We start from the raw sequence: 12,019 nt of genomic DNA on the forward strand, positions 1-12,019 counted from the left end.
GGAATAAACACAAGCTGACATTAAAGTGAAGAATTACATAAGGGATCAAAAATCAACGTGAAGGCGTTAAGACGTCCAACTGGTAACTGAGCTACAGGACCTGCCAACAAACCTATGAAGATCTGGTTCTTAAACCAGATCAAGCTGTGATAATCCTTCCAAAACTTCCACCGATGTGTGACCCCTTTCACATAAACCAATTTTCGCCCTGTCAGGGTATCCCGTGGTGCGAAAAGTCGAGTGAGAAAAACACGGTGGGATGCGTTCCTGGCAAAAGGAAGGAATACAAAGTAATGCGCAAGATTTCACAGAAAAACTGAGGTTTGGCTCCAAGTGCTTGTAACAAACAGATTGCAACAGTAATCATGCTTAACCTAAATACAGCATGCTGCATCTGAAAATACTACGGCCTATTAACGCTGGAGATTATGCAAGTGGCTTCTAAACGGCCTGGGCTCGGTAATCCAATTACGTTAGTTCAGGACTAAATGACCAGAGCTAACGCAGCATAAAATGCCTGAATGGAGACAGGAAGTAGAGCTGGATGTGTCTGTCTAGTGTCTTCATGTGTTTTCAGGTTGTATTTTTGACGTAAATTAGAGGTATGTTGTTTAGAGATGGAAGGTTGACACTGCAAGGAATGACAGTAATGGTCAGACACAGGTGGCTTTTAAGACTTGCCTTGTTGAACATGTCTGGGAAGGATCGGCGTTGCTGTGATGAAACTCAGTTTTTCCTCGCCAAAACAAACACCCTGACAGCAGTGCCAAGCCTGAGGGGGCAAATCTAAGCAGTGAATCATGAATAAAATGCGATAAGAGGCAGACAAAAACAATAAAACCGGAGGACCGGATTCGGCATGTTCGAATTAGAGCTTTGGCCGGTGAACGGTTCACTTCTCCGCTTCAATGAGCGCCAGCTCATGTCCAATCAGACACCTGCAGAGCGAGGAGAGTCAGGCCAAACACTCTGAATGCAAACCTCTTCACCTTGCAACCTCTCCAGACGGCCACCTGCAGAGCCGGGCATTTGCGAGCGATCTCGCATGGCAACAGGTTGGAAGAGTCAGGGAATATTGAAAAGCAATCAGAATATATGCAGTGTTAAAAATTTCTTGAAAAAAGAACCTCAAAAACATCAACCGATGGAAAAGAATTCAATAAAACCAGCAATTGGCCACTTATTTCTGATTGCGTTTGTGTTGCTGGTGATATAGTGTGAAATTGAAGCTCAGCAAAGCTTTATTTGAGCTCCGTCCAGCTCAACTGTGAGGGCTGAAATGAGTCTGATCCCTCCAACGGTCTGTTTCAGCATTAGGGCCTGACCTTAAACCCCAAAGCTGCAAAACACAATAAGCACTGGAGAAAAATGTGTAGTAGAGAAAATTTGAAATACAGGACCAAATGGCTATAACTTAATCAATTTACTCAATAGGAATGAGACATTTACTAGTCTAAGCTGGCCATTTCTCGTCCGAAAACAGATTTGCCAATGCAAATTTTGCCCTTATCAACGTGAAGACTCAGAGGTCAAGTGGCTTGACGGACAAGCCATTTGTGGAAAGGGTAAACGAAGGAATGTTATTTCATATAAACTGCTTGGAATATTTTGAGCATCCAAATGAAGTGGGCCTTCATTTCCCCTCACCAAAACCAACTCATTTGTCATGTTAATGGACTTTTGGTTTTCAGGCAAAGACTCACACAGCGCTCCTGATGCTCCTCATAGTTATTTAGAAAGCTGCAGCATTTTTCTTTCTCTAGTATCAGTCAATACAGTTTTCCTGTGATTACTGTGTCATATGAAGTGTCTTTCCCTGAAGCAAGCTTATATTTAGCACACTTTACAATAACAGGCTAATCAGACCTGAATTGTATGGTTGTAAATTGGCCATCAGAACCACATGTCTTGTCCAAACAGATATTTTAGCTATGAAAGATTCTTCAAATAAATCACCAGGACTCTTGTCTCTAAAATGTGTGGAAGAAATATTATAGCATAACAAATCAATCGGCAGTGTTTCGATATTAGGCTAGCTAGTAAAATTTTGAAAAACACAAATCTAATCAATGCTAATTAACAATGACAGAAAACCCAATTAGGAATTCCCATGGCTGACAAACTGTCGCCTATGGAAACACGATGAGACTACAATCTGATACAAGTCCAGGGAGGCCAGTGAAGGCTTTTCTTCATCTTGTGTTCTGCAGCTCGTCTCTCAGTGCTGATAGCCCTTCAAATGTACCAAAGACGGATATAAACACAACGCCTGAGTGCAGCTTCCTCATGAGACATCTGCCTGTTCTTTCTTCTCTTGCCTTCTCTCTCTGCCAGGCCTGTTCTGAACAGCATAATTCATAAAAAATAGACCATTCTTGTCAAATAGATATGAGTCTAATGTTTTCCCAGCACTTTTGTGTGTTGAAAGAAATGTCATATTCTTTAAGTATGGCCGCCGTTTTATATTTCTGAAATGTGAAAACACCGAGCTGAATTTGAAGGAAGTAACTCTAGGGACGGGAGATAAATTGGCCTTGCTTTTAATAGTAGGAAAGGCTGGTCCAATGGGAACCACAAGGCCATGAGAGAGGGGGAGCAGTGAGTCATCCGTGCAAATGTACAAAAAAATAAATTTAATTGGCTGGGTATGCTAAAGAACATCAGCATCTGCTATAACACTGATTAACTGCTCAACCAAGCTCACAACATTAACAACACAAACAGGCCATTATGTGGGTGAAAAACTCAGACGTACCTGGTCATTACCTGATTAAACCTCACGTCTCAAGAGGCACTCTGCCTGTGATTTGTGATTATGGCAGAAGAGTGTGAACTGCTAAGGATAACAATCCACACTCTTCTGCCATAATCACATATCAACAAACACACGCTGAAGACACGTGACGGGATATGAAGAAGCAGGGACTGCGGCAATGAAAACTTCAGAAGTGCTGACAAACCAGAGGAAGCTCTGAGAGAGCGCTTGATGGACAGGAATGATTAAGATCTATTATGAAGATGTAGAAAGAGCTAGGTCAGTTTAAAGTCTTAGATAGTTTTCTTTAGAGGAAAAAGGTGAACTACATTTCCAAAAGCACTACTACACCCGCTTGTCAGATTTAAAAAAAAAAAAAAATATATATATATATATATTTTTTTATTTTTATTAAATCTATAAAAAATTTATCTATAAAAATAAATTAAATTAAAAATAAGAAATTAAACAAAACAAAAATCAAAAGCTGTTGAAAAATTTGAGCTGTAGAAAATTATGAATTAATAAAATATATAAATATACATATACTCACACAAACATAATAAAATAAAATACAAAATAAATAAAATAAAAACAAACAAACAACACAATACACCTTTTATTCAACATGTCAATCAAGTCTAGGTGCTAGCCGGTGTGTGTACGGCTTCAAGAAAGTACAAAGAACATTTAAGACTAGTGGATTTTACTGGATGTACTAAAACAGAAGAGAGGTGCATGATGGGACGGTGAGAGATCTAGTGGAGCTACGGTTGAGACGGAAGTGCTGAAACCTAGAGATAAATAAGTGACAGCCTGAGCTTTTTGCACTTTTGCATCTAACATACCCTGTGAAAGAAGCCCGACGAGAGATGGATCGAGATCACAGACATAAACCTGCACTTATCACCACTTATCACCACTTACCACCTGCGCTTACGTTTCTGAGGTTAATGTGAGAGGCATGCTGGGGCCACGGGCTGCCATCCGAAGACTTCACAAACTTCTGAGTTTCAAAAGAAAGACTTCAAAGATTTTTTTGCACTGAGTTTCTGTGTTTATTCTGGATGAACAGAATAACTTTTCGCAATTTACACTGACTGGTCCCGACTGGAAGCTCACTTCTTTTGTAAGCCAACAGGAGGCCCCGTGTTGTAGGGCCCCATACTGTACGAAGGAAATTGCTTGTCACGCTCTATCAGTGGAGGGAAGATCTCTCGCTAATAACAGGTGCACCGAGCGTCTGGGGTATTCACAGGAATGAGCCGAAAACAAGTCATTTACCTCAGAGCAAGAGAAAAATGATGCATTTAAGGCTAAGTAATGTTGCTTTATGTGATGTTCTCTAAAGCTTCATTTCTCTGCTCGTTGCAATCAAATTGTTGTGGCGGCTCAGCACAGCTGGCAACAGGCGTGGTGTTAATAGGCATATGACTTCCATCACGGTAAAAAAACGGTGCCGAGAACAATCCGAAAGCAAGAAATGGGCAAATTAGTGTAATTGAAAATGGCGCATTAAACAACTCATAGAGAGCTCTTTGTTGTCGGGAAGAATGGCGTTTGCATTATGCGAACGGTACACAATAGCCGTGTCACTCAGCGCAGCATGCCGGCATTAAAGATGCATACGGCGGATTCAGTGTTGTTTAATGAACTACAAAAGAATGCTGCATATATTTACAGTAAAGATGTCTCCTGACAGAAACAAACGACTGTGGACCGAGTGAGGATGATTCATTTAATCTGCCTACTGTAAACAAGTCAAATGCATTTTTAATCATTCAGGAAAAATAACGGCAAGAACGAGCCATCGGCCAACGGAATGCTAATGAGCTGTAATATGTTTGAGTCTCCGAGACACACAACAGAGAAATACCCGAGTTCCCAGCCCAAAACCTTCCAGAAAGAATATTTGGAGACTACTGCAGTAAGACTGAGAGTGTGAACGAAGGTCTGGACAGCAGTTATGATGAAACAGATGTTATGATCATTAGCACTGACGGCATCATTTATCCAGCCTTGCCGTGCCTGCAGAGCTCAAGCGAATGCTTCAGAGTTCATGTAATTATGTTGCTTAAGCGGCTTTTATCAGATCGCCATTGTTTGGAATTTGCTTGGGAACTAAAATGAGGTAGTAGGGCTTAGTCACATGGTTTTAGTGTAAACATGCAACCAATAAAAGCACCTACGCATGCCTCATTTTTGTCCCTCAGATCAGCGGGGTTTTCCATGTCGAAGCCAAGACTCCAACCATTTGTCCCGCTAGTGCAACTGAAATGTGTTAGAAGTCACCGAAATCACCAATTCACAAATGGCACAATCCAATCACTATCAATTTGATACAAATTTATATTAATGAAATTAATTAATAGAGTCAAGTCAAGTCACCTTCACAATATATATTGTTTCAAAGCAGCTTTACAGTGAAAATAGGAAATTAAAATAATAGAGATTGTTTTGGCTTTACAGCAGCTCAACTTTAACAAAAATAAAGTTATTGTCCAGCTAAAGTACGTTTTTGGTTGGTTCACTTCCATTGCAAAGATCATTAGTTATTAACTTAGGGGCCGCTTATACGACACCGTTCTAACCGAAAACGGCCGTTCATTTACACGACAACGTTGTTTGGTGGCTTGAGAACGCAAACTTTGAAATAGGTTCCAAGGTGCAAGTTTTGAAAACATTTATCATCTACGTGTAAACTTCAAAAACGGGAATCTGTGAAAACAGTGCACATGCATATTACGTGTTTAGTTTATAGATATGCGCGTTTGAATATGTATGTGCGCAGGCACGTAGTCTTTCTTTATAAATTGACCTTTCTTTACAAAACTTTCTTTCAAGTTTTTCTTTACAAATCGCGGATTCACAATAGAGCAGTATATTTATTCAATCAGACAATTTTAATAAATATATTTTTTTAAGTTTATAATTTCTTTTTTTACTTTCACTGTATGGAAAAGAGCAGCCTGGACATACATGTTCATGTTTTTATTTTTATTTTTAACATACAAAATGCATGAGCTGTAATAAAGCCGGACTGAAAATAAGTATTTGTGCATCCATTGATCTCTGTCAAGGTATAGAAAAATCTACACCACAGATGGGGCTTGCCGGGGGTTATGTAAAATGAATTATAGAGCAAGAAAAAAAAAAGGAAAAAAGATGAAAATCGATATGTGATCCATTAAGGAGTTAAGTGCTGTGTTCTGACAGGTGGCTCTGTCCCAGGCTGCTCACGTCAATGACGGAAAACCATCCGGGCGTAAATAATGCACGAATAAATCAGCCAGAGATTAATCCTCTCATCGTTCAGGAGAGGAAACCCACAGCAGGACTAAATCACAGCAAACAACATTAGCTTGTGAAGCCATCTATGAATGCGGCCATTCGCTTCGCCCGTTCTGGGGAGCATGTGCGATATTAGCATGAAGGCTGTCTCTCAAGACGATGAAAGATTCATCAAAGAGCGGAGACTTGCTTTGAGTGCAAGCCAAGGCGCTGGAGCCGTCACTAGCTCGAGAAGAAATCACACCACTTTTCAATTTTAGCACCACCTCCACCACCCAAACCCATTTAGAATCTTTATGTGATATGCATGCGGACATTCAAAATGGTGATGAGAAACGGGCCATGTTGCCTGGCAGAACGCGGAAACTATATCGATCTGATGCCTCCCAAGAAAAGCTAAACGTCTTAGCAATGGCGATGATGTAATCATCCTCCTCCAGTGATGATTTAGTCATTCGGTGTAAGAAGAATCCTATAATGGGTTCGGTCTCCAAAAGATTACATTTTCCAAAGCCCAGTAAGAATTTAAAACCAGACACATTTACTAAGATCTCTTGCTGTGGTTTAACAATGTGAGCGGCTACCTGAAGGCTCTCTCCTCTAATCAACATTTCTCAGTTCAGGGCACACATTATTATGAAGGTAGGCAGGAGGGCGTCTCATTATCCTGAGTGTCTGAGATTACGACTCTGAAGGACTTTCATCAGTGCTGTGCTTGAATCCTGGACTGTGTGCTGGCCACTTTGTATTCAACCGCTTCATATGCCGTGCCTCCCTAGTCAATACATAGTGATGAAACAAGCTTGCGTCTTGCTGAGAGAACAATAATGTAGTGTTCAAAGATTTATATCACAGTTAGACTATTCACAACCAGAGAGATAGCGGAGACCTCCACTGTTATCTGAAACGATGTTTGACAAAGAACTATATACAGGGAGCATTTTATTTCGACACACCCATCTTATTTAACCTGACATGCGGCATCTGAATCTCAGTGAGGGATGACAAGAGGTCATGTCTCATTAAATGAATGGGGTCACAGTAGGGCTGGGTGTGTGTCAGTATAATGTTTCAACTGTAGAGACTGTGCTATAGGGTTTTATGTGATTTACATTTGAGAGCAATAATGAAATGTATTATTGCAGACTTATTCATTTGTTATAAATGCTTTTATCTTAGATAAAGTTCCAAAAATGGTCCAACAGTAAATAATACAACTTCATTACAATTAAATTAATTAAATTAAATTAAAATGACTTAAATTTGAAATAATTTCATATACTAATTTGCTTAATAAAGAACTACTGCATGTTTATATAAAAAAATAAAAATTGACCATGGGCGTAGAATATGCAGGGCACGTAAATCAGTCCGCCTTACTGTTTTGGGGGCAAGTGTGTTCACTTTAGAGGTTTTCATGGGCCAATGTGAATAAATCTAGATTTAAATTTAAAGAGACAAGGTAGTCTATGCATGACCTGATGCTTTTATTCTTATCCAAAATGGCGCGATACTAGAAGCCGAAGGCTGCTCTCTCGCAGAAAGTCCAAAACAGATTCATAGAAGTAATAACTCATGCCGTTCCAGGAAATCCTTTATTTGGACAAAGGCATCCAGCTGTCCTGTAGCTGAATAAAAAGACTACTAAACGCATTAATGAAATTAAGACAATTGCAATATATGGTTTATGTGTGTTATTCAAGCCATCTCAGGGTATTTTCATAATAAAGTATGAATATTATAATGAATAATGCAGTGCTAATTCACATCACTATTTTCAGCGATCTTTTTTTACATTGTATAAAATCCATGATGACTTAATGCAACCAATTATACCATTTTCACAAGGAATATACAAACAAATATAGAATACAAATTATAGTTTATTGTTCAGCACTGTATTTGATTTCTTAGCCAATTAAAAGTAAGAGATTAGAAAAAAATACAACCAGGAAATTAGACAAAAGTAAGAAAGAAAAAGACAAAACCTGGCATTACACTTGACATTTCTGTCCCACTAACTTGTGAAACAATGGCTATGTCCCTAAAATTTACCATTATACAAAAACACTGACAAAGAATTTTGGTCTGTGCAAAGCATTGTTAAAAAATATTAGTATTACAGATATTAGCATTTTTTTCAGTGTTCTTTATATTAATAGAAAGTTAAAACAGCATTCGAAACTGAAATATTTTGTAACATTATATATATTTTTTTTTACTGTCACTTTTGATCAATTCAATGAATCCTTGCTAAATAAAAGTATTGTTTGTTTTTTTTTTACTTAAAAATTGAACAGTAGTGTATTCTACTCTTTAAAAGCATTAAATACAAAAACAACTGTTTAACGTCACACAAACACCAGTCTGTCAAGTCATTCATCCTGAAGAAAAATGTATCTCAACTTCCTTCAGCAACACTACTACAGCTATTCTGTGCTAGTAGAGTCATTCTGTAGATGAGAGACGGCTGTTCTGCTGAAGGGTCTGCCTTACATCAACAAAACCACACAAGTAGAGGCCTGATGAAGCTCACACAACGATCCATTCCCCCTCCGGACAAAGCTCTGTTCTGCACCGCACAAATGAAAGCTTATACTATCACTGAGAGCACATTTGTTGTGGGACGCAATGAGAAAGCCCTGAGTATCAGCCGAAAACGCCACTCTTTTGATTTGAATCAGATCCTTCACATTCTGCCAGACGTTGCTAGGAAAATCTAATTTACAGGAGAGGAGATCGGAAATATGAGCAAAGTTCTGCATTAGCCTGATTCAATGAAGGCTTGGAAATGGGCTTTGTGTGTGTACTTCAGGTCACGCTTGAGAGTCCAACATCTTTTTGGTTTCAAAAAGGCTTTCAATTTATCAGAGTGGGCACAGAGCTTCCTGGATATACTGGGATCTCCAAATTACCTCTAAGTGGGATGGCGGAGTGTGTGTGTGTGTGTGTGTGTGTGTGTGTGTGTGTGTGTGTGTGTGTGTGTGTGTGTGTGTGTGTGTGTGTGTGTGTGTGTGTGTGTGTGTGTGTGCGTGTGCATGTGCGTGTGCGTGTGCATTTGTTTGACTTGGCTCAACGACCGGGCAAACAGCCGGACCACCGGGAGAAGACAGACCTAAGGCTCCTGAGTGGTCTGTTGTGCCCTGCCAACTATAAATGTCACTGATTTCCAACAGTTGCATACAAAGATTTAGGAAATCTGTGTCTTAAAACGCGTAGGAGTCGAGAACAAATGCCAGCTATAGGCTTCAAGCTTCCTTCAGGCAGCGTGTCAATTATAGCCAGCTTGCTATCAAAATCCTTTGGCCATAAACACACATTCAGTCTGGTAAAACATGAGAAAAAAAACCCATCTGTACACTCCAGGTTTACATACCTCTTTGCCTGAGAGATAATAGGCGGACAGCAGGCCTCCAACAAAACGGATGTTCACTTCAAAGACAGATATTTCGGCATTCTGAGGGAATAAAGCACAGAGAAACAAAAGAGGTGAATATTTAAGCTCATAAAAACAATGCGACTGGTTCACCTTGAATTGCAGACTGTAAAAATAGGAGGGGGGGAAAATATGTGTGTACTACAAACACACTTCACCCTCACACACCAAAAACAAAGAAATGAAACAATACAACAGAGCTGATAAAGCTCTGCTGGGATTGAGCAAAGATACAAACAAGCTCCCACAGGAGGGTGAAATCTGAGTGCAGATATTTTCTGCAGATCTGAGAAACCATGACTGCTGGGTAAAGGGATACCGTAATGCATGTTACATGAACAAAAACATCACTCACAGGATACAGAGCTATGCTCCAGACAGTATCTTCAAATTAAATAAATAGATCAAATCTAATATTTCAATAGAAAACCTCTTTGATGTTATACTTTCATCATATTTATCTGCAGTAGAGAATACTTATCCCACTGTTACAACTCTAACAATATTATATTAAATATGTGTTATACCAGTGGTTCTCAAGACAGGTGGAACAGTACGACCCTGGATATTTACAGTATTTAATCATATATTTTCAGTTTTCACTTGTACAGTATATTATTTATGGAAAAATGAGTAGAAGTAGTGAGTACATTTTCAAAAATGATGGCTGAGCTAAACCTGTCAATTTTGAGAAAAATCGAGTTAAAGTTTTCTGAAGGTTTCAAAGCAAAATCACCAAACAACCATACCTTAAAATCCCTGGTAATAATAACACCAAATGTGTCACACACCAAGTCAAAACCAAATATCTATAGAAAGAATACTTTCAAGAATACTTTCAAAAGAATTCAACTTTTTTTTTTCCATGACACCACAATTGTTTGATTAACATTAATGAAACAGACAGCCTATATTCTGAAGGACCGCACGGATCTAATATGATGTTACACATCAGATGTTTTTTTGTTTTTTTTTAACAGTTGACTTAAGAGTTTTCCCAAGTTTGGTAAAAACGATACCAAACTTGTGCTGAGGGGAAACGCCAGTCATCAAGAAGCGAGCAGAGAAATCAGCATTTTTCATGGACAAAGGAAAGGTACTCCTCTCAGAAAACATACAAATAAAGATACTTTTAGATGTTTAATTGTTATTTGGAGCACTGGGATAGCTAGATGAGGGCTTAAATGAATAAATGTTTGTGAAAACCTCAAATTTGACTAAAATTGACGTACATATCCCGTATGCATTAAGACTCAATTTGCCAGCAGGGGTCATATATATTAAAAACAACATAATACTTTGTTTTGTTTTGTTTATGTTTCATTTCTAATTTCTCATTCTAATTGCAATATATATGTGCACCTAAAACTCATGCATAGCCCATGACATTGTGTATAGGTAATGTTCTCTTGCTGGTGCAGAGTGCTAATTTGAAAAAAGGTTGATACTAGGCCTCAAAAGTTTGAGAACAACTGTTTTATAACATTTAATATATATATATATATATATATATATATATATATATATATATATATATATATATATATATATATATATATATATATATATATATATATATATATATATATATATATAAATTTATTTATTTATTTTTACTTTTTTTTAAACGACCTCAACCAGACAGCAGTTTTAGCTGGAACAGTTTACATTATATTACATCAATATTTCAGATTGTAATTATTTCAGTGCAATCTGGCACCTGTGGCATGAAACCAAACCGCAATTCTCATTTAGCCTTTGTCATTTGATGTTAAACAGTCTGACCACAGCAAGACATCTGTGGTCTCGTCTGACGGTTCATGAGGTGAATTATTTGTGTCTCTGGGCATCCAAACAATAATGACCCACTTATTGCTTAGCATAGGAAAGTGCTATCATACGCTATCAAAACAATTTCATAATGGCGCACAGGTGGTGCAGCAGAGACATATCTTGCATCACACTGGTAAATATCCGGTTCAGGGCAAGATAAATGGCTGATGTCTAGGGGTGGTTAGGGGTGTAATGGGGGCTTTTGCACCCGGTAGTTATAAGAACTCAGCTATAGGAACTAGCCACCAGGGCGTTCCGCCAAGAACTACATTTTCACTTAGGACCATTTTCCTGGTTGCATTCGCAACACCAGTAGGAACTCTAAAGTGACGTAAGATGGCCAACAGCAACGCCATCTAACAACATCAACAACTGGAGGATGGAGGACGGCGTGATCAGAGCTGTTTTTGTGGTGTGTCATAGGTTTCGTGATAACAGAGATGGTCTAAAACGGTTGTCCCTATTCTTGATGAGTAATGGGTGTGTTTTGGGCATAACGTGCAATAAACCAATTGCGCCGGGTGTATGAAAGGGCCCGGAATGTAGACGTACAAGTTGTGTGATTGAAAAAGCAAGGCTAAGAGACGAAATTTCCTATGACAACTTGCAGTTCTAAATATCAGAGGCTGAGATAAGAAAACAACGCGGCATGTAAATGCTGTCTAATCGCGGTTTTCCATGTTTGTGGAGTTAGTTCATGGAGT

At 38.7% G+C, this 12,019-nt stretch overlaps 1 protein-coding gene across 1 annotated transcript in view; it reads right to left on the bottom strand.

Moving 5' to 3' along the window:
- man1a1 (mannosidase, alpha, class 1A, member 1) overlaps positions 1-12,019 on the bottom strand; it is a 108,655-nt gene that overhangs the window by 53,723 nt on the left and 42,913 nt on the right. Inside the window, exon 4 of the mRNA XM_082148236.1 lies at positions 9,423-9,503. Within this exon, the coding sequence (XP_082004362.1) occupies positions 9,423-9,503 (81 nt within the window). The remainder of the gene's footprint in view (positions 1-9,422; positions 9,504-12,019) is intronic.

This window comes from Leuciscus leuciscus (genome assembly GCF_965113295.1).
Source record: "Leuciscus leuciscus genome assembly, chromosome: 19".
NCBI lineage: Eukaryota > Metazoa > Chordata > Actinopteri > Cypriniformes > Leuciscidae > Leuciscus > Leuciscus leuciscus.